Genomic DNA, 26,623 nt, shown 5'->3' with positions numbered 1-26,623 from the left:
TATCATGGGAATGGGTTAGTTATTGCAGCAGTGGCTCTGTTATAAAAATGAGCTCTTTTGCATCCACTGTCTTGCCTTTCCACCATGTGATAACACAGCAAGTATGCCCTCACCAGATGCCAGTGCCATGTTCTTGGACTTCCCAGCCTCCATAACTGTGAGCTGAATAAATTTCTTTTATAGATAAATTATCCAGTCTGTGGTATTCTGTTATGGCAACAGAACAATGGACTAAAAACAGGCATTGATGGCTTTAGCATTTGTTTCTTTGACTGTTTATCCTTACCCCTTTCCTGCTACTGGTTGGTTAATGAGGCACTGAGCTAGGAACCCTGGAAATGTTCAAGTGTTAAAATTATGTTGTTTTACCTTTAAATATAAGGAAAAGAAATTGGGAGAGATCAGATTAAAATCTTAAATGCTTATATGGTTTAGAAAAGTGACAGCATGAGGGAGGTCAATGAGGTTTAAGGGTAAATACTTAGGTGACCAGAAGATCTACATTAAACTTGAGTACATATCCCACTAAGACCCACAACTCAGCTCCAGCTGATTGTTTCCACGTGGGACTGAATGCCTGCCCAGGGTGACACAAATTTCCAGTTTCTTGGGTAAAAAACAAAGATGTGTTTTGGGTTTTTTGGGATTGCTTTTTTAGTATGAATTTTTTATTAAAGAGTTGGCTTAAAAACAAAAAAAAAACTTTTTAATACCATACAGACCTACCAAAATGTGTATCTTCAAATTTGCCCCATAGTCTTCAGTCCTGTGCTACAGATATTTACCTCTAAATGTTATGATTCAATGTATTAATTCTTCATTTTATCTCCTTTGTCTTTTTACCCCACCCTTCCTCTCTAGTGTTCTTGTTTCATTTATTTATATTGCATTTGCTTATTAAATTAATAGATTTACTTCAACAGACTTATTAAGTTCCCACCATGTTTCAAGTCAAACTGAATAAACAAAGGTAACTTTAAAAATGGTCTCTTACTATCTCACCATAATTTAACAGAATTTGATGTAGATGAAGTGGAAGCCTTTGATGTTTAAGGATCGTTTAACTCAAAGTGAGCTTAATTAAGGGCACCAAGGAGTCTAGCAAGAAGTCCCAACTTATGGAATAAGGGCTAGAACCCAGTGAGGAAGAGCTGTACTTTATGTGGTTTGGATCAGAAGGTGCTAGAAACTTTCTTTAATGTCAGGCAGGCTGCAGAGAGAAAGCTACACTTATACTATCTGAAGCCTTCCAACCAACAAGAAATTAAGTAAGGTTTATAGTACTAGATTAGTTAAGTACAAGGCTGGGGGATTCATTTGTAACTTAAACACATAAACTTTCCTGTTTGAAAATATGTTTTTAAAACTTTGGGTTTATCATGTGACTTAGAGTGGAAAGGTTACCTTTGTAGAGATTAATTTAAATATTGATGGTTCAACAGTTAATATCTTGTTGAGCCTCTTGTTGCTGTAAAATATGATAAGAAAGTACATGAATGGCGGAACCCTGGGTGAGACTTTGCCACTCCAACCTGGTGGTGGTATTTGTTCATGGTGCTCTTAGGGTAGTGAATCACAACTCTTTTATAAACTTTCTTAGCTTGCTAAGGATAGTGAACTACACAGTTTTTAAATTCTTGAAGTCCTTAACATCCATGACATTGTTTCCTTTTAAAAGACTGCCCGTCAAAATGTCTTTGAAACCGAATCTTGTTTTTTTAATGCAAAGGTAGTTAAAAGGTAAAGCTTATCTTTTGATTCTAAAGGGAGCTCTGTTTTCTCTATAAGGTTGGATGTCTGGGGTGGCAGTTCCCAGCACAGGGTCACAGAGCAGTGTGTGGCTGACTCCATGAAATTTACCTGGGGAGGCTTTTCAGCTTTGCATTTTCAGGACCCCACCTCTCAAGATTTTGTAGATTTGGGATAGGACCCAAGAGTCTGTGTTGGTTAAAGGTAGCCCAAGTCATTCTGTTGTGTGGTTAATTGGGGGAAATACCAATGGTTAGGAAGAACTAATCTGATGTGGAGGATTGGTATATATGCACGTTATTGCTTCTGAGGTATAGAAGATTAATCAGGAAGTGTTCTGGCTATTCACTGGAGTGGCGAGGAATTACTCCAGGAGTGTAGAACAAAACCAGAGCTTTCTCTGAATGTTTCTGGACCTAGGGTGGACTTAATACTTCCCAAATTTGATAAGGGAGGTGTTTTCTTTTCTGTTTGAATCTTTTATGTTTCATTACTCGTGAGTGACTTTGTCAGCAATCCTAACCTAGATTATGAAGTTCTTTGATCTTGGAGTACATTTAAAATATCTTGTTGAAATTATTCCCTCTTTATTCATGTTATTCTACAAGCTGCATTAAATTTCAGTATTGTTGGAGAATATTATTTTATATGCTTTATTTAATCTTTCTTTTAAAAAAATGTGGAATGGATACATTTTTTACAATTCTTTCAGACCTGATTTTTTGTCAGTTTCTTAATATTGCTGTGTCCCTCTGCTGTCTTAAATTTTTCTTTTTCTCTCTCCATGGTCTGAATTGTAATGACATCTAATGTTAGCTTCTGGCACGATGCTAGTCACTTTTTGCTCGCACCCTTCTGTGCAATGCTAATCTGACATTCTGAATTTTAAGCTCTATATCTCTATAAATCCTGTCTTTTCACACAGATCAGTAGCCAAGCCTTTTATCTGAGCCTTATATTACAAAAAGGATGCAAAATCAGAAGATATCAGTGGAGTAATCATTTTAAAAAATAAGATACAAAATTAAATTTTGTTCAAATATAACAGGTGATCAAAGGACCTTTCTGCATAAATTATTTTCTAAGTTATTTGTGTCTGTTTTTACTCTTTAGGCATTATTGGTTAAGATTCTACTCAGTCATTGACTTAATTTTGCATGTCGTCTAGCATATTTAATCTACCAACATTAGTAGCTTATTTAATGTTTGAACCTACAGAAGTGTTGCCTTTAACCATATATCACAGCAAAGACTAAAGCATTTTAAATTATGTGGAATAATCATATACTATGTAAGTGTGTGATAACTTCAGTAATGTATTTAACACTTCTACTTTTGGATTAAAATAGTGAAACAATGGGCATTGATTTACCAAGTTGAAAGAAAACAATCAGATGATCTAGGCATGCCACCTATGTTATTTATATTTTAAAATTGGATTTATTTTGAGAGTTTTGTTTTCTTTAAATTCTATCATTAGGTAACATTTAGTTTCTATCATTTGGTAACATAGATGGACTTTAGCTTTGAATCAGTACATGCCATTATGGTCTTGTTAAGGTGTATAAATGAAACCACAAGAATATAGTGGATGAAACCTGAGAAGGGAGATAATATTTGATGATGCACAACATATAATCTATGTACAGCCCAATCCTTATGCTTTGAAAGTTTTGTGATAGGTTGATAATTTTCATAAAAAGGTGTGCCTTGTCCTAAAATGTTTGCAGGAAATATTTTCAGTATTTTTAGTATTAAATCAATGGGAGAGGGATTTTAAACATATGAGTTAGATATGCACTGTTTATTTTCTTGTATTGCTTACAACTAAACTTGATAGTTTATGGAGTGTTTTCTAAGACTGTTATTTATAAAATAAAACCAAATTATTCATGTATTTTTATATTTAAACCCTCTCAGATAGTTCTTTTTTTTTTTTTTTTTTTGGAGACGGAGTCTCGCTCTAGCCCGGGCTGGAGTGCAGTGGCTGGATCTCAGCTCACTGCAAGCTCCGCCTCCCGGGTTTACGCCATTCTCCTGCCTCAGCCTCCGGAGTAGCTGGGATTACAGGCACGCTCGCCACCTCGCCCGGCTAGTTTTTTGTATTTTTTAGTAGAGACGGAGTTTCACCGTGTTAGCCAGGATGGTCTCGATCTCCTGACCTCGTGATCCGCCCGTCTCGGCCTCCCAAAGTGCTGGGATTACAGGCTTGAGCCACCGCGCCCGGCCCAGATAGTTCTTTAATGTGATGAGAACTGGAAATACAGACCTCTTAAACATTTTTGTTTTTTCTTAATAGGAAGAAGAAAAGAATTCGGTCAGTTATCCTTCTCTCCTTAGCCACATAACTTCTTCTTTCATGAATCATCCAGTCTTTCCAATGGCAAATAAGTTCTCCTCACCTACCCTTGATCTGCAAGGTGAATTCTCTCCATTACAGTCATCTTTGCCTTGTGATATTCATCTGGTTAATCTGAGAACAATACAGTCAAAGGTATGTCTCAAAATATGTCTTATACAAAATTACTGTTTATTATGTACTTGTTTTAAGGGGGTAAGGAAAGGGGAAAAAAGTAATGTATGCTTTACTATGCTTTGAGGAATTATTAACAGGGCTTCACCTTTAGCCAAAAGCTTCATGCCTTTCATTTGACTATTGCTCTGTATTTTAAAGCATATCCTGATACTAATTTGCTCTTAAATTCTGTATGGCAAGCAGGTCAGGAAATATCATTAGTAGGTGGGCAATCTGGGCCTTAAGTTTAGCACTACTGACTTTTCCCATTCATTTCTCCTTATTAGACAGTATCTCTCAGAAGCTAGATAAATAGTACTTAGTTCTTTCTGTATCAGAGACTTTGCATTTTCGTACCTTTCTCTTGAGAATCACTGCAACTCAGTTTCCCATTAGAAAACCAACTGTTTAGAAGAAATATTAGAGGAAAAGCATGGGGAAGTTTTATTAGGTATGAAATTTAATTTAGTTAGACTACAGTTATATACATACCTGTTTTTAACATCAAAAAAATAACATTTGGAAAGAACAAGAATTAGACATTTGACATTGTTCTTATGTGTTGCAAAGCTGTTTTGATATTGCAAATTGACATAGATTTAGCTGGAAATAGTAAGTGGTTATGGATTCTGTGGAAAATACCTCATGGTAAAGGCCTAAGTATGAGAAGAGAATGCTCACGTTTAAAGACCATATAAGAGGTGAGAAATGTTTAATTTAGAACAAAGAACTAAAAACTAAAGCAATAAAGTAAGGATAAATGCCTATAATTTGAACGTTAGAGATTTACAACTTTATGTCTAAGATATAGGATAAAAAATGTAATTTCTTTTTTTCCTTTATAGATTTTTAGTTGAGACACTTTTGAAAATAAAGGTCAGATAAACAGGGGAAAAATAGCAATAGTATATTGTACATGCTATACCCGTCACTTGGGAGAGGCCTCAGTTCAAAAGTATTTTTTCCCCAAGGCAGTGGTTTTGGGACCTTGCCTAAATAATGTTTTAACAAAGAGCCATAAATCCTCTAGAGACAAGACAAAGAAGAAAGCATCTTCAGGCTTCCAAAAGGCAGGAAAGTGTGGGAGGATAAATTTATGGGAAGAGTAAAGTCTGCTCCTAGATGCTCTAGCACTGCTGTCTCTTAGCTGATTAGCAAGCCTTGTAAAGGGGCCTGTCTTTAGACAAGAAAAGGCAGAGAGGAAGGGCTGAAGACCTCTTGTATTTGTAAACTGCTATAAAAATCAAACAGGCAGAAGAAGGGACAGAATGGCCCCCTGGTTTTTTTCCTTCTTCAGCTCAATAATCCTCAGTTTTTTGAGAGATAAGTATTTTGGTTTCCTTCAGAGATAAGGAACTTATGCTTGGCTATGCAGGCAAACATATATGACTTGTAATAATGACTAGAAGCAAATGCTTAAGGCATGTGTATGTGTGTGTGTGTGTGTATATATATGGAAAGGCTTTTTAAAATCATATGAGTGAACTTGCAGGATTTATTTCCTACCCACTACATGCCAGTTACTGCCATAGGCACTAGGGGTACAGTTGTGAACAAAACAGACAAATGCCCCTGCCTTTCTGGAGCTTAGAATCTAATGGGAGGAGAAAAATAAGAAAAAGTAAGAGAAATATATGTTAGATGGTGTTAAGTGTTATGAAGGAGTAAAAAGCGAAGGGCCATTCAGAGGAGGTAACACAATTTTGATTAAGGTGTGTAGAGAGGGCCTCACAGGGGTGATAATGGAGTAAAAATCTGAAGAAAGTCAGAGAATAAGAGACTCCTGCAGATTTCTGGGGGTAGAGTGCTCCAGGAAAAGAGCAAGTGTGAAGGCCCTGAGGCCGGAGAGATATGTGGTCAGAACAGAAGCTCCATGAGAGCTGTCCTTGTCCTTTATTCATCGCTATATCCCTGTGAAGAACAGTGCCTGCACAAAATATCTCAAAAACTATTTTGAATCAGTGAATTGTGTAGATGTTTTTTCTAGGATTCTGCTGTGGTTTTTTGTAGGTCTACATTTTGGCTCCCTGAGGTGTCATGTCATAAATCAATGAGCTAAAAGAAATGGAAATAGAGTAGAGGGCATCAAATACTCTGGGCTTCAGGTTACCACCGCCCAGCATAGATGGTAGAGGACATCAGCGACCTGAAGAACCCAGAAGCTTCTGGGGAGGATGGGCGGTCACCATCCCTTAGCCTCACTTCTAGGTGGCTCCTCCACTGTAGTTGTTTTAAATGTGATTGTTTTTTGGAAGCAGCTGGAGCTGACTAGAGTCAGTGAGCATAGGGTTTTACCTTCTGTAAGCAAAGCCTGGAACTTGTTTTTTATGTCACCTTTTTTTAGTGGTCACTCACTTCTTCACATCCTTCCTGCTTTTGACTGTTTTCTTGTAATACAAATCTAATCCCTTCTCAGATGAAAAATCCCATTGCCTCCTGAATTGGCTCAGACACTGAGCATTCAGGCCCTCTGCAGCCTGGCCTCTACTCACTGCAGCCACCTGGCTTCCCGTTGTTCTTCGTGTCTTTGGACAGGTGGGCCACCCTCCCTGCTGACTCAGCTACCATTTATAACATGAGGTTAATGTCACATATTGCTGTGTCAGGTCTTTTGCTAAAAACAGATGAAATCCTATTGTGAAAGCCTTTTGAAAACAAAAGCACTTTGTAAACATACCTTGTTATTCTAATGACACTCCAACTTGGGTGCAGATTGGGGTTTTAGCAGAGGGAATAGAGAGCAACTTAACAACATAAAGATTTGACCAAGAGGATTAAAAACTGAAATGTTAATAATGCCTATTGATAACTACCATGCTGGCACATAATCAGAACTAAATACTTGAGAGTTTTGCATTATCATATAATATCAGTTGGTGCCAGTTCCTGTGTTAGCCTTTGACTCTTAGCACATATTTATAACAGTTGTTTAAAAGCCCGCTAGTAATCCAAGAGGAAGGATTGGTCCATTCAAAACCACTTCTTTGAAGAATTGCCCTAACCTGATAATAGAAAGATAATCATTGAAGGGAACTGTTGTGGGTATTGATTCAAAGAAAGCTGTGCTTACAAAGTGTCCAGTGTAATTCCATGCTTATACTAAAAGAAAGACCAAAATAACTCAATGAATAAGTGCAGAAGCCAGACCTAAGCATTTTGGTTGGGTTCCTGTTTCTGTGAGCTAGAAGCTTCCAATGTGCAATAATGGGCTGTTCATTTGGAGAATGCAACTTATTTTTCCCCTTGAAATAATGTCAAAATAGACATAGGTTCCAAGCAAGACCTGAAGTCTGCATTGGCTTGTATTTAAGTAAGCATTTTCCTAACCACCAGAGTATTTCATGAGACATGTGTTTGAAGGCCACTTTAGCATGATAAGGACACATGTCTTCCTGCCTGACCAACTCCTACAGCACCATGATAGAGAGTACCTTGCTTGGCCCTCCTCTGGGCCTCTGTCTAAAGGTTTCTCAGTTCTAAACCTCAGTTGGTTTTCTTGACTCCTGGGATAAGGGGTTACATATTCGAAGAATAGTGAGGGAGGCGAGTTGCAGGCTGCAGGTATAATAAGCCACTGAGGTGGTTCAGCAGTTTCATCTACTAGTCCTCAGATTCACTGTGTCCGGATCACACAGGGGAGATTTTAAACATAGAGACTTTTACAAATTTCCAGATCTCTGAGATTCTGATTCTGTAGGGCTGGGGAGGAGAGCCTAGGAATTCATAATTTTTAGAAAATTTTCTGATGAAATTGCTGAGTTATCTCCATTTCCTAAATTAGGAAAGTAAGAGTTAGAGCGAAGTTAAATGATAAAATCACTCAGCCGCAAATGGCAGAACCAGACCTATAGCCAGGCCTCTGAATCTCAGTGCTGTGTGTGGTCTCAGAGGGTAGCATTTGACTTTTTTAGAATTACTACATTTGTTTGTAAAAGCCCAAGCTTTCCAGGATTGCTCTATATTAGTAGATGAGTTTACATTTTTGTATAGACATATCTTGCTTTTAGACAGACATATCTTGCTTTTCTGCTTTATATCAATTTTTGGAAATGATTATATGCCGTATATTTGTATTCAGATGAAGAGGGGAACAAACATCTCTTGAAACCCTGCCTCACAGCATGCTGCGTGGCCTCGCCCATTCCAGCCACTATCTACAAACTTACCCGTTAGCCTTCCTATTCTGTTGACCAGTCTTTCAACTCTTTTCCTTGATCACCCCCTTTCCCTACACCGTGAAGAGCTTGAGATACTATGAAGAAGCTTCTGTAAAGGTTTGAAACCTTGGGAACAGGAACACCACTCAAATACACTAAATGCAAAAGCCTTGTCATCAGGAAAGGACCATTATTTAAGAAGAAGGGAGATTGGGTATAGAAGATGCTGGGAGGATCTCATGGGAGGACAGATCATGAGTCAGCCTTCTGAAGCTGGAGCTGCAGCTTCAGCCTAGACTAGAGGGACAAAGAGGAAGCTGGTTAAGCTCAGCTTCATGGAGCCATTCTACTTGGAATCACTTTAGAAAAGTGATATGTAGTTCAACTCTTTTTCTTTTTCTTTTTTTTAGATTATTTCCATGACTTTTATATTTAGACGTATTTATTTTATATATACATGATATATCTTATATATATCTTGATGAGATATATCATGTTTATATAAAAAATATATACATATATACACATATATATACATATATATATCTTAACTCTTTATTCTCTATGTAATTTATTTTGATTTGTATTTAACTGTTTCTTGCAAATAGTTAACCATCATTTCAATATCAGCAGCACTTACTGAATAAGATTTTATCTCTCCACTTGTTCATTCTGCCTCTTCTTTTCTTATAAAAGGCAGTTTGAGGATTTTACTTTATTTGTCTTTCTTATAAGAATTGATTGGTGCTTTATTGATCTCCTAGCTTCTGGAAAGGTGAAAATTGTGGGAAAAAAAAATTCCTTTGTTGTACATATCTAAGAACAGCCATTTACCTTCCCTTTCTTTCTGTCATTTTATCTTGTTGATCAAAACAGGATAGCTATTATTGGACATTTTAATGAGCACACTGAAAAATGAATTTCTACTGGTTATTTCCTGTCTTTGGACTTATAACCTTTCCAGCTGCTAGAATGCACTAGAGATGAGTGTTAGGTATTTTCAAAGAATCTGAGTGGGTTGGAGAAAGTTTCCCACCAGATGTGTAGCCGTGCCTTAATCTATGTTCACCTTACTAACTCTGTGAGAAGGGTGGGGTCCCATGAGTCCTGGAGAATTTGGCCAAAGTTATGGTCCCTCTTTTCCCCATAAATGGTGGGTGCACACATAGTGTTTACTACAGTTTCTGAAAGTTTACTGTTTCTTTTGGTGCGAGAGAGGAATGACATAACTCGCATCTTAAGATCTTCAGTAGAGGACTATTTACCTGCTTTTTCCTTAGAAGAGACTGTCATGTGTGTATAATTTCCAGAATGGCCTTAAATCCTATTTGAAGTGGGGTGAATGGAGAGGTGGATAGGTGGTAGATTGAAGGAAATTACAATTTCCAAAGCTTGATTTCTGAATTGATATGTTTTTTGATAAGTCACAGTGTTATCTCTGCTGGAACCATCAGTCAATACTCCCCTTTTTCAGCCATAAATTGAAGGGGTTATCTCCTTTAGTTTACAGTATTTTGTTATTTTACATCAAAAATAATTTTTATCTTTTCTCTCCTGGGTAGGTATCTATGAGCACAAATTCATAGCTAATGCAAAGGTAGGAGAAGGAAGCTGTTAAAAGCTTAAACTTTGGAATCAGATGTCCTGGGTATGAGCATGTCTGCTTCGCTTTCTAACCATGTGACTTAGAGCAAGTCACTTAACTCTCTGAGTCTCAGCCTCCTCCTTAGTAACATGGAGATGGTAATAATACTCACCTTAGAGATGTTCTGAGGATTGGAGATAATTTTAGTGTTAGTAAAGTGCTTAGAATAGTGTGTGGCACATAGTAAGCCCTATGAGTGCTTGACAAGTAAAGGTTCTTACCTGTGATAGTTCAGTCATGAACAATGGCGATTATCACTAATAAGGAGGTAAAAACATTGGCAACTTCTTTATAAATTAGAGGTTGACATTTATTGCCAGAGTAAATCTTGATGTCATTTTTACTTATTCCTGATATTTTAGGTTGGTACAAAAGTAATTGCAGTTTTTACTATTAAAAGTAATGGCAAAGCTACAATTACTTTTGCACCAACTTAATACTTTGTTACTAATTCCTCAGATATTTAAAAATAACATATCTAAAATTGTCTGTTTGCCAGTCATTGTGCCAAGTGCTTTACATGAACTTTAAAGCTCTCACAACAACACTAAGAAGGTAGGCAGTATTTTCATCCCATCTTACAGAATAGGAAAGTAACTGACCTAGAGATATGATAGTTAACTGTCTAGGGCACACAGCCATTAAATGTGGTCCTGGGAGCACACGCAGGTGTGTCTGAGTCCAGATGGCTTCTCAGAACCTTATACTGTCTTGCATGGGAACAAGAAGGGAGAGGAAGCACTGAAAATATGAGGGAATACACTGTCTGTTTTTCTTGTGTCCTCAGTAATAATAGGACACCTACAGAAGGATATCCCAGCCATTGGTGGGAAAAGACTAAGGGCTAATCCAAGATCACTTGTGGTCATTGCTATTTGAGTATAAGAGAGAATGCTTTGCGATAGAGATTTCCCCATATATTTACATATTTTAATACAAACTCATATACCACCTCAAATATTTCAAAGGTTGTTGTGAGATAAAATGAGTTAATTGATAAAAAGCATTCTGCACAGGGTATGGTACACAGCAAGTGCTCAACAGGTATTAGCAATGACTGATATTGTCACTGCGGTTGACCCTCAGTCCTCAGAGGGACTCTTCACGGATCCAGCTTAGCTTGATGAATTTGTAGAGATTTACTCAAAGTCACATAAATGGTTCATGGTAGAAAAAGTCATTGGTCTGATCTAGCTTTCTCTAAGCCCCGCTTTATCTGATGGCTTCATTCTGCAAACCAAATCATCTTTCCCCATACTCCACCAAGCTGCTGGAAAAGTCTCAGAGGCCCAGCTTAGTCTGTGAGCCGAATGTTGGTTTTATCCTCTGAATTAAGTTTGCAATGGGTTTTCTCTCTGCAGCTTTTGAATACGCCAGCCTTACTTCAGTAATCCAGCCTTGAAAGTGATCTAATCAGTTTTACAAAGATAGCTACCTACCACAGTGCTTGGCACAGTTTCAAAAATTGTAAATTTTATTCCCCACATCCTCCCGTTTTATGGGGTCCAGATATTACTAATGCATTAATGAATGTAAAAGTAATTCTTCCAAAATCTGTTTACTCTCCTAGAGCATACAGTGTAACTACTTGAAGGTATCTGTTTTCCTGCATGCATATTCAATTTAAATTCACAGTTTCCCTACTTTGAAAAACAGTTTTCTTGGAAATAAATGTCTAGACAGACTTTGAAACTGAAAAACTGCTGCTTTGCCTCAGGTATTTTTGCTTGAAAACTGATACTTTCATGAATATTTGATTTTTTAAAAACTTGGACAAAGATGATTGCTATTTCAGTTTGTTCTTACAAAAGTGATGTAATTTTAGTTTTGAGAGAAAGTGTAACTTTTTCTATCAGTGAAAGTTAATTTTTATGACTTTTATCTCTATTTTTGTATTGTCGGTTTAAATCTCTTGTAGAATTCAAATGTAGAATTCCAAAGGTGTTTCCCTCCCAACTTTTTTTGTCCCCTTCTGTTGCTATAAAGGCCTTAGGAATTCATTATTCCAAGAGCAAATGTGTTACAGGAATTGTAGCAATGCATGCTATCAAGTGATAAGTAAGGATGGACCCATGAGTTAAAAAGGCCAAATGCTTTAGGTTAACAGTGATATGTGCTTTTAAAAGAGCTTAAGGAAGAGGGTTTCTAACCTGTTAATCTGAATACAGACTTTGTTATGATTTTGATATATGACTCTAGACATATAATTTAGGAGTTCCCTGAGTCTTTAGCTACAAAGTTGTAATGTCAATAAAGGAAATTTATGCTAAGGGCTTCCTGTGTGCCAGACACTTGACCAGATCTTTGTTAAGCTATTTCATTTCATTTCATCTTCATTTTATGGAAAAGGAAAACCTGGTTTTGTTGAAATCCACAGCTAGTAAATTGCAGAGCAAAGATCCAGATCTCCAGCTGTCTGACTCCCCACTCAGGCTCTGAACCACTCTTACTACACAGCTCCTGCACTAACTCATTCTGCCCTACAAGGCAGTGTGAGGCTACTTACATAGTATTTCCAGCAGGTTAATCCACACAGTGACTCATGAAGGAAATAATACAAGCATTGCCTCCATTTTGCAGGCAAAAAATAGATATTCAGGAAGAAGAAATTCCTATCCTAAGGTTTCACAGTTGGCACATGATAGAGTGCTCTTTGTTTTTCTTTGGGAGATCAAATTATACCATAAATGAAGGATTTTCCTATTTATTTTTCTACTGCGTGGGGAGGGTGTTTTAAATGTATTGAAATGCATTAGAAATTTTTATTATATGATTTAAAATTGCTGTGTGTATTGTGGTCTTGTGATGACTCAGAATTCCTTAAATGACTTTTCCTTCAAACAAAGTCTTAGCAGTACCGCTACGAAATATCAGTGTGAAACATCATAACATAGGTTATTCCAGCCAAGACTCTGAGGTGAGGACAGCTTTAAACTATTCAGGCACATTAAAATCAAATCAGTGGTGGAGATTCTGGCAGCTATTCAGGAAAGATGTCTCTTTAATACATTAAAAAATCTTATCCCCTGGTGAGGATGATCAAGAGTTTGGGCATATTCCTGTCTGTGACCAGAGAACAGAGGAAAGAATCAGTTTTATCACAGTGTCAGTGCTAAGCAGCACATGACTCTTTTTTCAAAAACTGTATGTTTCTTAATTTTTCCAGGGATTTTAAATTCATTTATCATAAACACCTTCCAACTTTAGGAAACATAAAATTTATTAAGATAATTGTATTTTAAAATATTCAGAGACCTGAACCATTCATGACATTGATACTTAAATGGATATGAGAAATTTTGTTGCGAGAAAAGGTATACTGACCCTCTTAGCTGACTTGTCAGGTGGGTATTTTTATTTTTGCCTGCCCATCCACAATAGCTTCTGTAGTATCAATTTAAATGATACATCAAACTGATAAATGTGAGCTGGCCTACCAAGTGAAAGCATAACTAAATTTAAATAGCTCTAATATAAAAATAATGAATCAATACATCAAAGATTAAGAATGTAGTTAGCAAAAATTAGTGTTCAATAAAGAAGCATGTGTGACTTTTAAGTTAGATGGTATATCATTCAATGACCAGATAAGGACTAAGTTCAGGTGCAGTTTATTCAACTGACATGTGTGTTCAAAAAGTAAGATGAAAGCAAAATGCTTTATTTGAAGAAACTTTGATAAAACAAATAATATATGGACATAAGGAAACCTAAGTCCTCGGGGATTATAGGAGAAACCAAGGCATGAGGTTACCTAACAAGTAACCTTAGAACATAATCTCATCTGGCTCAGTACAGGTAGGAGAGGATGGTAGCAGGTGAATGGGCAGTGAGCATGGACCTGAGGAGAAATGAATTTGCCTAACTTTCTTGCTTAATAAACGTGCTTTTGGATGCTGACATCAAGAGAGTGGTGTGTGAAGTACTGTAAATATTTGCTTTATTGTCTGCGTGGTGTGACTCCATTCTGCTCATTTGTAGGTGGGCAATGGGCATTCCAATGAGGCAGCCTTAATCCTCCACAGAAAAGGGTTTGACTGTCGGTTCTCTAGCAAAGGCACAGGGCTGTTTTGTTCTACTACTCAGGGAAAGGTAAGTTGAAAAGGTTATTTTTGCTTACTGGTAGTGCACTTTGAAATCTCTTTCTGCAAAGAATCTTGACAATAAGATCATGTTTCATTGCCTCTTTACTGTCTCAGTTTCATCAGTCTGCAAATTAGTTTGAATCTCCCCAACTGAAAAATACACTTTCTCAAAACTTCAGCCTGCTTTCCTTGTCAACATCAAAAGGTATAGCTGGTGTTTATGCACATTTGAAGGCAATGCTCTTGTCATTTCCTCAGCCTTCTATTTCCAGCCTACAAAGTGCCATGTTCCCAGTCCCCCAGTTTTCTCCTCCCCTGAACCATACATGCTCACATATCATTTAGTTCAGCACTGGTAAACCTAAGTCCTACAGAGGCCAAGGCAAGTTTATAATAACTGAAGCTTTATAGAGGTAGCCATAAAGAAGCAACTGGGAAAATTGAGACTGTAGGCTAGTAGGAGAATCCACCCACAGCCCAGGAGGCAGCTGTACGTAGCACCAATCAGTTGTTTTCCCTTGGGAAATAAATGTAGGTCTTGGTCTTCTGATTAGTGCAGATTTGCATATGAGTCAACACTGTGCAGGCCAAACAGATCCTCAGTCTGAACACAGCTTGCTGGCTGCCTATTTGTTATTTCTTTTCAAGTTGGTCTTTCTGGCAGTTCCATCAAGCGTGTCCTTGGAAGGAAACAAACCTCCAATCTCCTGCCTTTGTCACTGAACAGGCCATGACTCAGAGAAGGCAGCTGGGCTGATTTGGGCACACAGGCAGGTCTGCCTCACCAGGCAGCTCAGCTGACCCAACTTTCCTCCAGAACCCCATAAATAATGCTGTAGACCAGACTCAAGTGATTCAGTTCCAATCCTACAAATTAGCGTGTGTGGGGTCCAAAAAGAAAAGAAAAATGTGGTAGGAGCCCTGAACCTACTTAGATAGATTAGCTTCTACATTTCTTTTACCCTACCCTGCTTGGAGTTGATGACAAGAAAGCACTGATATTTTTATTAATTTTTTATTATACTGTATTTGCACTCTATCTTATTGTTGATGATCTAAGTATACTTGGTTCTGAGCATTCTGACATTAAGGCCTTGAGTCATAAGGGGGTTATACGATCCAGAGAGACAGATAACATGGCAGCAGTGAGGGAAACACTTTCCAAATGACCTGTCCACCTCTATAGACTGGGACTCAATGACGTAATGATCCTTCCTTGTAGTGAGCCTGTGTGCTCTCTCTCAACTCTGTTGGAACAGGAAAAAGTGGTTGAGGACTACCATTGTTAGGGATAAGTATGGACTAAAAGAGAATAAGGATGTTTTTAAAGCTTCTTGGCCATTGGATGTCCTTTCTTTTATTGAAACAGCCCCTGTGCGTGATAAAATTCTCAAGCAATACAAAAAAGAATGCAGAATATGTTGCTCATGACCATTACTGGTTTCCTGTTTCCTTCCAAGGATAGTCTGTATGTTCAAGCATGTATATGTGTATATTTAATTCACCCTCTTTTCCATAAAAGAGAACTTATATATGTATGTTTAATAACTTATATATGTATATTTAATCCACCCTTTTTTCCTCAAAAGAGAACTTCGACATACTGTTTTATTCCTTCTCATACTGATTTTCACAGAATATATAGTTGTGCTGCTAATCTTCAAAGTTGATCTAAATATGCAAATTTTATCATTTACTTTTCAGATGTTGGTACAGAAACTTTTTAACAAGTTTATTGTTGAAAGTCTCACACCTTCATCATTATCCTTGATGCATTCACCTCCCGGCACTCAGAATATAAGTGAGATCAACTTGAGTCCAATGGAAATCAGCACGTTCCGAATCCGGTTGAGGTGAACCTGACTTTCACATTTGGATTGGGAATCATTGGCTTTTATACCTTTCTTGGTTTGACGTGCAATAAAGAAGCACATTATTTTAGCTTCTGGCTACTGTGAGAACATGAATTCTGTGATTCTGTGATTTTTTTTTTTTCTTTTACCACTACAGTAAAAAAAAAAAAAAAAAAAGCCATGCTATCAATCAGGTTTCTTTTTTTTAAAACTTCCTCCCATGAACTACCACCATCAGTATGAATTGATGCAACAAATTAAGGAATATTTAAAGACAGCCTCTCAACAGATTGTATCTCAGGTTAAATGCTAACTAATTATGTCTGTGTTAGGGGTTGTGAAGAGATTCTTACAGTATCTGTGTGCTGATCTTTCATTAGTTTTACAAAAACACCTATTTGGCTGAAATGGAATAAAGTGTTTGTGGGTAAAAGCTAATGGCCAAAATGGTTGCAATCATTCATACTAGTTTGAAAAATTATGTGTTGAAGTAAGTGGAAAAGTGCAATCTATCCACCCTTATGATTAACATAGTTGATTTTTATACCTTTTTCTGGTGTACCTCTTGACCTTTTCCTTCCCTTCCTACCCTTTCTAAGTATTTCCAGAAATACCTGATTTTGAATCATTCAACAGTAGAAAAAGAGACGTATTTTCATTACTTGACAATGTGGGATGGGTGCAATTTATTCCATCTTCACTAAAATAGAAGCAATTCCATAGGTACCATAAACCTATTTTAGGTACCACAAGGTGTCTTTTTACACAGCTCATTTGAATACAGGTGTTCTGAGAAGGGGTTTCTATTTTAAAATTACCATATCAAAATAAATGTGCCTTATTTTTTTATAAGTCTTGTTAAATCAGTGTCCATATTACTGTCTGGGGAAGGGGGAATGTTGTGGGATCAGGGAGGGGGTGGGTACTTTCTATGACACATAAATTGTGTAATTTTTGCCTGACAATGCTGGCCACATTCTGATCTGTTTCATTAAATTTGTGGTGATGTTACTCTAAACATTTTGACTATTTGAATGTACTGAGATGTCGGAAAACAAAACAAGGAAGGAAAATATTGTTAATTAAAATATGCTGCTGCCAAGGAAACTGCAACTTGAAGCAAGGATTTTGTAAAATGCAAAATCCAGCTACTGTTTCCATTTCACAGTAGTTAACTATATTAAAGAGAGAATGCTTTAAAATTGATCTTGTTTTGAAACCCACTTTTATGTAGCTCATCATGGTTTATCTAACTAAGGAATATGTTTGTTCATTCAATTCTCAACTTTTGTATGTGCTAACCTTAAAGTGAACTTCTGAGCCCATGTGCCATTACAGTGCTTTTAATAAAATTTATTTGGGATTATCATTTCCTTAACATTAAAATAATAGCAACATTTAGACTATTCCGTTTTAGCATAGAAAGGAGTCTTTGAGTATGTACAGTTTTGAAAATTCTCTTTGAGTTAATCGATTTCATATTCTATGGCTTTCAACCTCCATTTACTTTTTGTCATTCCAACATCTTTATAGAGAAATAAAAACCCAATTTCTCTTTCACCATATAGTTTTATTATCATCTGGATTTTCACTCAAGATGCAGCTCCTAAGATTATTGTTATGTTAAATTCATAAACTCATTTGCCTTTAATAATTAAGGAAACAATACCAGTGTTGATAAAGATATTACAAGGGGTAATTTCATGCAATAAACATGTACTGTAAGTTTTCTTCCACATTTTTTGGGAAAAAACTAAAAAAAGAAAAAGGACTTCCTTTTTGTGGACATCTACAGATGTTAGGGTTGCCAGAAGTAAACCCCAGGAATGAGATCAGTATTTTCATTGCATCTTAAATGTAAAACCTTCCTGTGGGAGTTCAGTGTGTTCTGTGGTTAAGTGGGTGTGCTTAATCATTCTGGAAATTCTGATCAGATGAAATTAAAAAAAAAAAAAATCTTGATGCAATAACAGTGATTTTGCCACTTCTGGTTGTTTGAGATGGATCTGTCCATCTGGGGTTTTATTCAGCTTGTGTTACTACTTGCAGTTCACAGGTAAAGCAGAAATTCTCTTTAACCAGCAAGTTTCTGCTTTTTAAAGTTACTTTTAGAATAAATCATCAGGGAAATGAAGAGAGGATGCTTTTGCTTTGGGTTGTGGTCAAAAACTGATTAAATAATGTAATGTCTCTGGCACACACTAAAAACCGTACACTTCAGTTGTGATCCCAGTGGCATATTTATTTGGTTAGGTTTCATTACATTTATTATTACAGATGTTCAATTGACCAAGTAGTTCAGTGTTTTCTTTCCTTTTTTTGGAAATTTTGAGTTTGTGACTGCAGTGTTTAAGAACTCAGCATCCTTGTTTTCTACAAATACTGATTAAAATAAAATGCTGTAAAACGTGTTGTAAAACATTATCATGATCTTCCCATGCCTTTGTTGTACTTGTGCCGAAATGTTTTTATATTCCTTTGTCTGGAAGAAAATGTTTGCCTTCATTTTGATCATTTTGTTCACCTTGGAATCAACAGGTTTTGATATTTTTCTCTTGGAAGATTTTATATCTTTTTGGGAATATGTAATATAAGATCTCTAATAAAAGATAATCTTATCATGTACATGGTCCTCCAGAGTAGTTCTTAATCCTATTTTATAAACATGTTTTAAAACATAGTGCAAGGGTAGGGGGAGTAGTGAGGGTCTGTTCTTTGTTCCTTCATGATGGATTGCCTTTTTTTTTTTTTTTTTGACACAGAGTCTCGCTGTCACCCTGCAGTGATGCAATCTCAGGTCACTGCAACCTCTGCCTTCTGGGTTCAAGCAATTCTCTGTCTCAGCCTCCCAAGTGGCTGGGATTACAGGTACCCACCACCACTCCTGGCTAATTTTTGTATTTTTAGTAGTTACAGGGCTTCACCATCTTGACCAGGCTGGTCTTGAACTCCTGACCTCGTGATCCACCCACCTCGGCCTCCCAAAGTGCTGGGATTACAGGTGTGAGCCACCACACCTGGCCTGGATTGCTCTTTCTTTAGTCCAGTTGTAGTTAGAAAATGTAGTTGTAGAGAGAAGATTGTAGATGGGTAGTGTCTAGTGTTACATCTGGGTTTGGAGGCACCTTTCCGGTTGAAGTCTAGGGACCTTCTTAGCACCTGTGCCCCACGGGGCCTTCTGAGCCCATTAGGAGGTAGGTAAATTGTGGTCAGATTCCATATATAAGCAGGACAAAGTTGTGGAGGGGAGTAAGCTCAGGCATGAAGCTAAGAAGGTCCATGTGAGTTGATCTAGAAGGGAGGGTGGGTTGAAAGAGTCAGATCTGGAGTCACCCTCCAGCCTGCTGGTCCAGACTACTACAAAGCTTCAATGGCTTTAGAGGAGTCCCCTCAAAGCTGGGAGGCAGGCGCAGGTGGAGAATATTCTGGGAGGTACACATGGGTTAGCCAGGTAAACAGTACATGTTAACTAGGAAATCTGCACTTGGTTTGGATAACTTGTACCGTTAAGAAATAATCCACTTGGCCGGGCGCGGTGGCTCAAGCCTGTAATCCCAGCACTTTGGGAGGCCGAGACGGGCGGATCACAAGGTCAGGAGATCGAGACCATCCTGGCGAACACGGTGAAACCCCGTCTCTACTAAAAAAATACAAAAAACTAGCCGGGCGAGGTGGCGGGCGCCTGTAGTCCCAGCTACTCGGGAGGCTGAGGCAGGAGAATGGCGTAAACCCGGGAGGCGGAGCTTCCAGTGAGCTGAGATCCGGCCACTGCACTCCAGCCTGGGCGACAGAGCGAGACTCCGTCTCAAAAAAAAAAAAGAAATAATCCACTTAAGGCCAGGTGTGGTGCCTCACACTTGTAATCCCAGGACTTCGGGAGACTGAGGCTTGCGGATCACTTGAGACCAGGAGTTTGAGACCAGCCTGGCCAACGTGGTGAAACCCCATCTCTACTAAACATACAAAAATTAGCTGAGCATGGTGGTGGGCACCTGTAATCCCAGCTACTTGGGAGGCAGAGGTAGGAGAATTGCTTGAACCCGGAACACTGAGGTTTCAGTGACCTGAGACTGCTCCACTGCACTTCAGCCTGGGCAGTAAGAGTGAAAACCTGTCTCAAAAATATAGTAATCCAGTTATGTACACACAGGAGTGTTAACAATCTGTAGAAGTTAATAAAAATAGATGTCATTGAGAAATAGAGACTTAAGTCTTTGGCTCCACAAAATTAGATCATTTACATGTTAAAATAATTTGAATATTAAAATTGGTAAAACTTTAGGTGGGAATATGTTCACAATGTCTTTTACAAACCTTTGAATCAGACTAACAAAGGGCAGTTATGATGCTGAAAAGTTGGATCATAGGGGAGTTGGAAGAATTAGCAAGTACTTGGTTACTACCACATATCAAAGCAGAAAACAAACATCTTAAGAGAGGTTGTAAAGGGCGAGATTCCTCCACTATACACTAGGTGAAGCAAAAATAGGAAATTATAACTGTCCAGTAACTAGTGTTCAAGGTAGATAGCACTCCAAATACAGCTATTGCCAGGTAAGAGATGCCATCTAAGCTCTGTCTGGATCTCTTGGATTTTCTTTCCCCTGAGTTGTCCTCATTCTTGGGCAAGGTCTGCTCATTGAATGGCAGAATGGCTGCCAGCAGATCCAGACTGGTATCCAGACAGCTCAGAGACTTCAGTGGAAAGGGTACTTTTATCTACACTTTTATCTGATTTTTTCAGCAAATGTCCTGGGATTAATGTCACTGGCTCTCATCTGGCTCATGTGCTAATGATTATGGCTAGGAGTCTAGACTTAGGTTCAACTGAATCACATGGAGAAATGGGTGAGAAGTAGTGCCCCATCCCCAACCCAAAGAAAATGGAGTTCTACAACCAGAGAAACAGGAGCTGGATGCTCAGATACTTTGGATACTAGGCAGGCAAAATACAGTAGAAATACATTGCAGAGGAAAACCAAATAGAGATTGCAGATTTAAAGGAAGCTGAAAGCAACACCCAGTTTGAGTTTCGAGAAAGGTCTCATAGAAGAAGTGGACTTGAGATAATTAATTCTTAGAAGATGAGTTTGATTTTAGCAGGTAAAGACAATATGTGTCCCCTGTTAAAATAAATAAATAAATAAATAAATAAATAAAACGGGGTGGAGAAGACGTGATAACAGCAAATCCTAAAGAACTAGAAGTAGTATCTTCTGTCTGAAGCAGTGCTATCCTATCAAGCTTTCTTTCATTATAGAAATGTTTATACTTGCTCTGTCCAGTGTGGTAGCTACTAGCCTCTTTTAGCTCTTAAATATTTGAAATCTGATTAGTGCAACTAAGGAACTGAGTATCTTAATTAAATGTAAATAGCAACACGTGGCTACTGTGTCTGGCGTGCGTAGTTAAGTATAAGATATTAGCAGAAAGTACAACTGAAAATACAAGTTAAGGCCACATTTTGCTAGAATCCTGGTATGGTCCTCATCCCAGAAGCACTGACGTTACCTGAAACATGTTAGAAATGAAGATTCACAAGTCCCACCCCGGACCTACTGAATTGGAATCTGCATTTTAACAAGACCCTCCAAGAATTCATGTGCTCATTAAAGCTGGCCTAGCACATTTTTCAAGAAGTCAGGTCTCTGTCTTGTCAAACTTTTCTAAATAACTGTTAAGTCCCACCCTTACAATCTCTACTGCCTGAAAACATCCTATAAAATCTGTGCACTTGTCCTAACACCAACCAATTACAAGCTATTTCCGGCCCTGCCCACTTCTAAAAAGTGACATTCAAAAATCTTCCTTGTTAAAAATCTTCTCTTCTCTTGGAAAAACATAGGTGCATATTAACTTGGATTAACATAGAAACTTTTGCCATGGCCTAAAAGCCTGGCCTGGTCCCTGCCCCTCCACGTATATGAACTTTATTGTGTGTGTTGCTTAAAATTTTTTTTCATGACCCAAGCCAGTCTTGCCTTCTACCACTCTCCCTCTTACTGACAGTTATCCAGGATTTTCTGGGTCTCTAGCTCGCCAAGATCATTCCTCTTAAGGACCTTGCACTTCCCTCTGCATCCAAGGCTCTGCTCTCAGACCTCCCTATGGCAGGCCTCCTCCTGTCCTTCTCCTCTTAGTTCAGTTGTCATCTTAAGGCCCTCTTCTCTTGGCTGGCCACTTTATCAGAGTCCTACCTCCACTCCTTCACTGAGTTAGCTCCTTTTTCTTACAGCAGAGCCAAACCTGAAATTTTGTTGGTTTGACTTCCCCATTAGAATGTAAGCTCCTCTGAGGGCAAGAACTGCAGCTGCCTTGCCTTGTATCCCCACGCTCGGAACAACAGGGGTTCTATAAATATTTGTTCAATAAATGAATAATGATTACTACCTGTAAATGTAGAGAAACAAGAATTATAATTTCAGAATAAAAGGCTGCAAAATCCCTTACATCTAATTATTTATTTGTTCATGTTATTTCCCTGCTCAAAACTCTCAGGGAATTCCTATGACCAGTAAACAATGTATGAATTTTCAAGCTGCATTCCTAATCCCTTCAAAGGATGTGACCTTACGGAATATACCATAGGTTATTACCAACCAAAAGCTGTCCCTTCACCTTCTTCTTCCTAACAAAACTCTGATTTTATTCAAGTATCAGGTAGCCATGGGTCTCAGAGGGTGAATCATGGTTGATCTAAATCGATCATGATAATTTCCATCTCCAGGCTGGATTATTGATTTAGGAATTGACATGCGATACAATTCTGGCCAATCCAATGACTTATCATGGAAATTAGTTGGGAGTTTCTGGGACAGGCCTCTTTCCTCCCTCTTAAAAAGGGGAGAGCATCTTACTCTCACATGACCATGTTCAAAGACAGCACTGGGTAAGTGTTGATGCTGGAGCTGCTGCAGCCATTTTGTAACCCTGCAGGGAAAGCCTGAGGACAGAAGTCAACTGGGTAAGTAGAGCCTTGGTCCCTGATGTTGCTGAGCTGGTGGATGAACCAATTCCGATTTTCTTGTTATATGAAGTAATAACTCACTTGAGTATTTGGAGTTTAGTGTTACATGACAAAGAGCTAAAAGCATTGAAACCACTGCTCTTGGGTGTCACCACTGCCCCAGTACCAAGCTCTTACTTATGTAGATGCTTTGCCGAATGGGTACATTTGGACTTGAGTGACTAAGTCCACTCAAGGGGACCTGATTGCAGAGTCAGTCCCTCGGAACATGGTCTCTTACTTTGTCTCTCCTCCCCTCACCACCTCACACATTTTGCTCAAAAATTTTAATAAACTGCACTTTATTACACTGCAGTATCTTTTTTCAAACATAAGGTGTGTAGATGGGTTTTTAAAAATGCAAAGTGAATTGAGCATGTGGGTACTAGGGAAATGCCTGAAGATTTTAGAGTTCCTTTAGCATCTGCTCAGAGAGTGTTTTAATTCAGATGTGGAATTGGGACTGGCTCCTGTGTGGCAAGATGACCCTTCCAAATGTCAACCAAAACTGAAGGTAGAGGGAAGAAGAAGTAAAGCGCTGGGGTGGGAGCGATGAGTCAGTGGCAGCTAAGCTTCTTTGAAGTATGTCAAGTAACTCTTTTAAGTACTCTGAGACTTTTCCAAACATCACTGAGAAGCTGTCTGAATTTCTAAATCTACAAAGGAGGGAAATTGGAATACTGCTATTTAAAAGGTCTTTTTTATTTTCGAATTTATTGTTTAGATTCACTTTGTAAAAGGGCCTATTTTACGGGCTTTACATGTAGACTTGAGTTCTTGGCTCCCACATTTTTAAATTCACAGTTTAGCCTTAGGACTCATTTTCTGGTCCCAGAGCTAAATGACAGTGCTAGCAGGCAAGATGTACCTATGAGGTCTGGATGTGTGAAATACCGGTAAAATAAAATGGAACCCTCACTGGTTGGCTTTCAAAGCTTGATCTGAAGTTGGGGTAGGTCTTTATTTGGTCTGAAACTCCCTCCTGGAACTGGAGACTCAGAGCCTTTGCGTTTCCTGGGATGGATTTTTCAGCCATGTGCAGGACTGAGATAATTTCGGACTGGCTATATGGAAGTAAGTGTTCCAGAAAAACCATCTGAGTCTTTCATTTACGTATTCATCTTCCTAAATGAATTTTCTAAGTGCAGTTAATAAGATTATTTTGAAGTCAAAATATACTTTCTTAAGTAAAATCTGTAAACTCATCCTCACTGAATTTGTGGGGTACCTTTAAGAGGAGCCTGAAGGCAATCCGTTTTCACTTTTGCATTGTGTCATCAATAAACATTAACTGAATTTATCATTAGGGCAGGGCAGCTGTGCCAGGCTCTGAGAGAGGGGGATTCCAATAATCCTGCCCTCCTATTAGTAAGGGAGATCAGTCCCAATGCAGTTAAGGTGCCAAAAGATGAGAGCAAGAGGGTCACATTAGTGGCACAAATGACAGATGCTCTGGGAGTACAGAGGAAGGACACTTTCCTTCCATCTGGAACGATGAGGAGGGAAAGCAAGGGGGTAGGAGAGTTAGAGCTGAGCCTGAAGAATAAGGGTGTCAGCAACTGGGTGTGTGAGAAGAGGGTGACTTGAAACCAACAGCGCAAAGGCAAGAAATCCCATTTCTCGTTGAAGTTTCATGGAGGGAAATTATTGGAAGTTTGGCTGGAAATGTTTTTGATTAAAGACTCTGCAGTCTGCATGTAGAGCTTGGATTCTACTCTACAGAACAAAGTGGGGGAGTGGCAGTGTGCCCATTAACATTGGTCTGGAAACATGCAAGCATATGAAAGGAAAACGTGTTTATAGTTTTCGGGAAAACTTAATATAACCACACAATTACAAATAATTGTGAAGGAAAGGGCACGTATATCTCTGAATTTGTGATTTTTTTTTTCCTTGCAGCCCCACGATACTTAAGGAAATGATGAAATAGAAATTTCTTATATATGAGCCTGTTAGCCCCAGAACTCTATAGTGATACAATGAAACCTTATCAATGAAAGTACAATCTAATCTAAGTGTGGACAGAACATTTTTCAGAGTATTAAGTAACTAGCCCCTTTCATTCGTCCACAGCCAATCTACTTCAGAGCCGTCTCTAGGGTTTAATTTGTTAACCATAAAACTCAGGAATATTTGTCACCCAGATAAGAGGTTAAAGAATTAATGAGACACATTATTAAAATACTTTTAGCTTTAAGGAGTTCTATTATTTTAAGGTTTAGTAGAAACTTGTCATCATGCAATCTCTTGGGCCTGTGTCATTGAAGTGTAATAATGATGAGGTTCTGCAATTAAGTGAAAACTACCCGCAGTGAAAGAGTAGGCCACCTTATCCTGAAACTCATCCTGTCTCCACCATGGGAAATGAGTGGGGTTTCTATGAAGTTGGAGAAACATAAGCACATAGGCACATAAGCACATGCCTTAGCTAGTTCTTGTAGCTTTGACAAGTAGAGGAAACATGAAGCTCTTTGGAATACAAAATTTCAAATTACGGGGGAACACGGGGGCAGAGTGGCACGAGAAATAATGGCTGGCCTTTGAAACTATGCACCTGGCTTCATTAAAATCTCTAGAAATAAACAATGAAAATAAAAACTGTTCTAAGTTTAAAAAGAAAACTATCTATTTGAGCACCTGGTTTCAAGGAGCTAGGCAGGAGGCTATAGGAATTCAGAATTTGCCAGGGTTCCAAATAGAAGGCAAACTATCTGTCTCAGGCTTGCAGAGCCCTGGGAGCATGAAGTCTGATGTTGCCATCTGTGTGATTGTGACAGTCACCTACCTGATGAAGTCTGTAAAGCATTAGAGGGTGGCTCATGGCAGTGGGTAAATCTTGTCTAGGGGCGGGAGAAAAAGAAAGGATTGCTAAATGGTGATACCTTTGTTTCTCATCCTTTTTCAGAAGGCACAGTCAGAAATTAAATAATGATGATAATAATGATAACAGCTAACATTTTTTGTGTCATGTGCCAGGTAGGTACTGTAAGACAACATACCTTCTGTCATTTAATCCTCACAGCCACCCTATAAAGGATATGCTATTGTTATACCCATTTTACAGAACAGGAAAGTGAAGGCTGATGAAAAACTTCTGTCTATCTGGGAGTCTGCATATTATAGTCCACAAGCCAAAGCTAGCCCACTGCCAGTGTTTGTAAATAAAGTTTTATTGGAACACAGTGATACCATTTGTTTATATATTTTCTGTGGCTGCCTTATGGCTGCAAAGGCAGAGTTGAATAGTTTTGACAGAGACTGTGTGGCCTGCAAAGCTGAACATATTTACTAGTGTTCCTTTACAGAAAAGAGTCGCTGCCGTCTTGTCTCTCTGTAGATGTTGGGTTCTTAACACTATCCTTCCACTTCAGATGGAAGTCCTAAAGCTGTCATTTCAGGGAGTATTTTTATTACAAAAGAGAATGGAAATGATGCAACAGCAATGGAGAGAACACCAGATTGGGATCTGGCAATCTGGATTTCAGTCTCACATTCTGCAAAAGTAGCTGTGGGACCTTGGAGGAGTCACTACACCTCCTAAGAACTCTTTTTCCTGGTCTACTGATTAAAGCTACACTGCCAACTTTCCAAATTAGAAGGTTTCCTAAACACT

General features: G+C 38.3%; 1 protein-coding gene across 2 annotated transcripts in view; it reads left to right on the top strand.

Moving 5' to 3' along the window:
- The window catches only part of MAN2A1 (mannosidase alpha class 2A member 1), a 183,816-nt gene extending 167,652 nt beyond the window's left edge, over nucleotides 1-16,164 (top strand). Inside the window, exons 20-22 of one of the 2 annotated variants that reach the window (XM_033178955.1) lie at nucleotides 4,049-4,243; nucleotides 14,048-14,158; nucleotides 15,856-16,164. In XM_033178955.1, the coding sequence (XP_033034846.1) occupies nucleotides 4,049-4,243; nucleotides 14,048-14,158; nucleotides 15,856-16,008 (459 nt within the window). In that variant the 3' untranslated portion in view covers nucleotides 16,009-16,164. The remainder of the gene's footprint in view (nucleotides 1-4,048; nucleotides 4,244-14,047; nucleotides 14,159-15,855) is intronic. The other variant, XM_033178956.1, reaches the window with a different exon arrangement.
- The last annotated feature ends 10,459 nt before the right edge of the window (nucleotides 16,165-26,623 follow it).

This window comes from Trachypithecus francoisi, unplaced genomic scaffold, assembly GCF_009764315.1.
Source record: "Trachypithecus francoisi isolate TF-2019V2 unplaced genomic scaffold, Tfra_2.0 Lachesis_group2, whole genome shotgun sequence".
NCBI lineage: Eukaryota > Metazoa > Chordata > Mammalia > Primates > Cercopithecidae > Trachypithecus > Trachypithecus francoisi.
The sequence above is the reverse complement of the archived record's forward strand: the minus strand, read 5'-3'. Positions and strand labels throughout refer to the sequence as shown.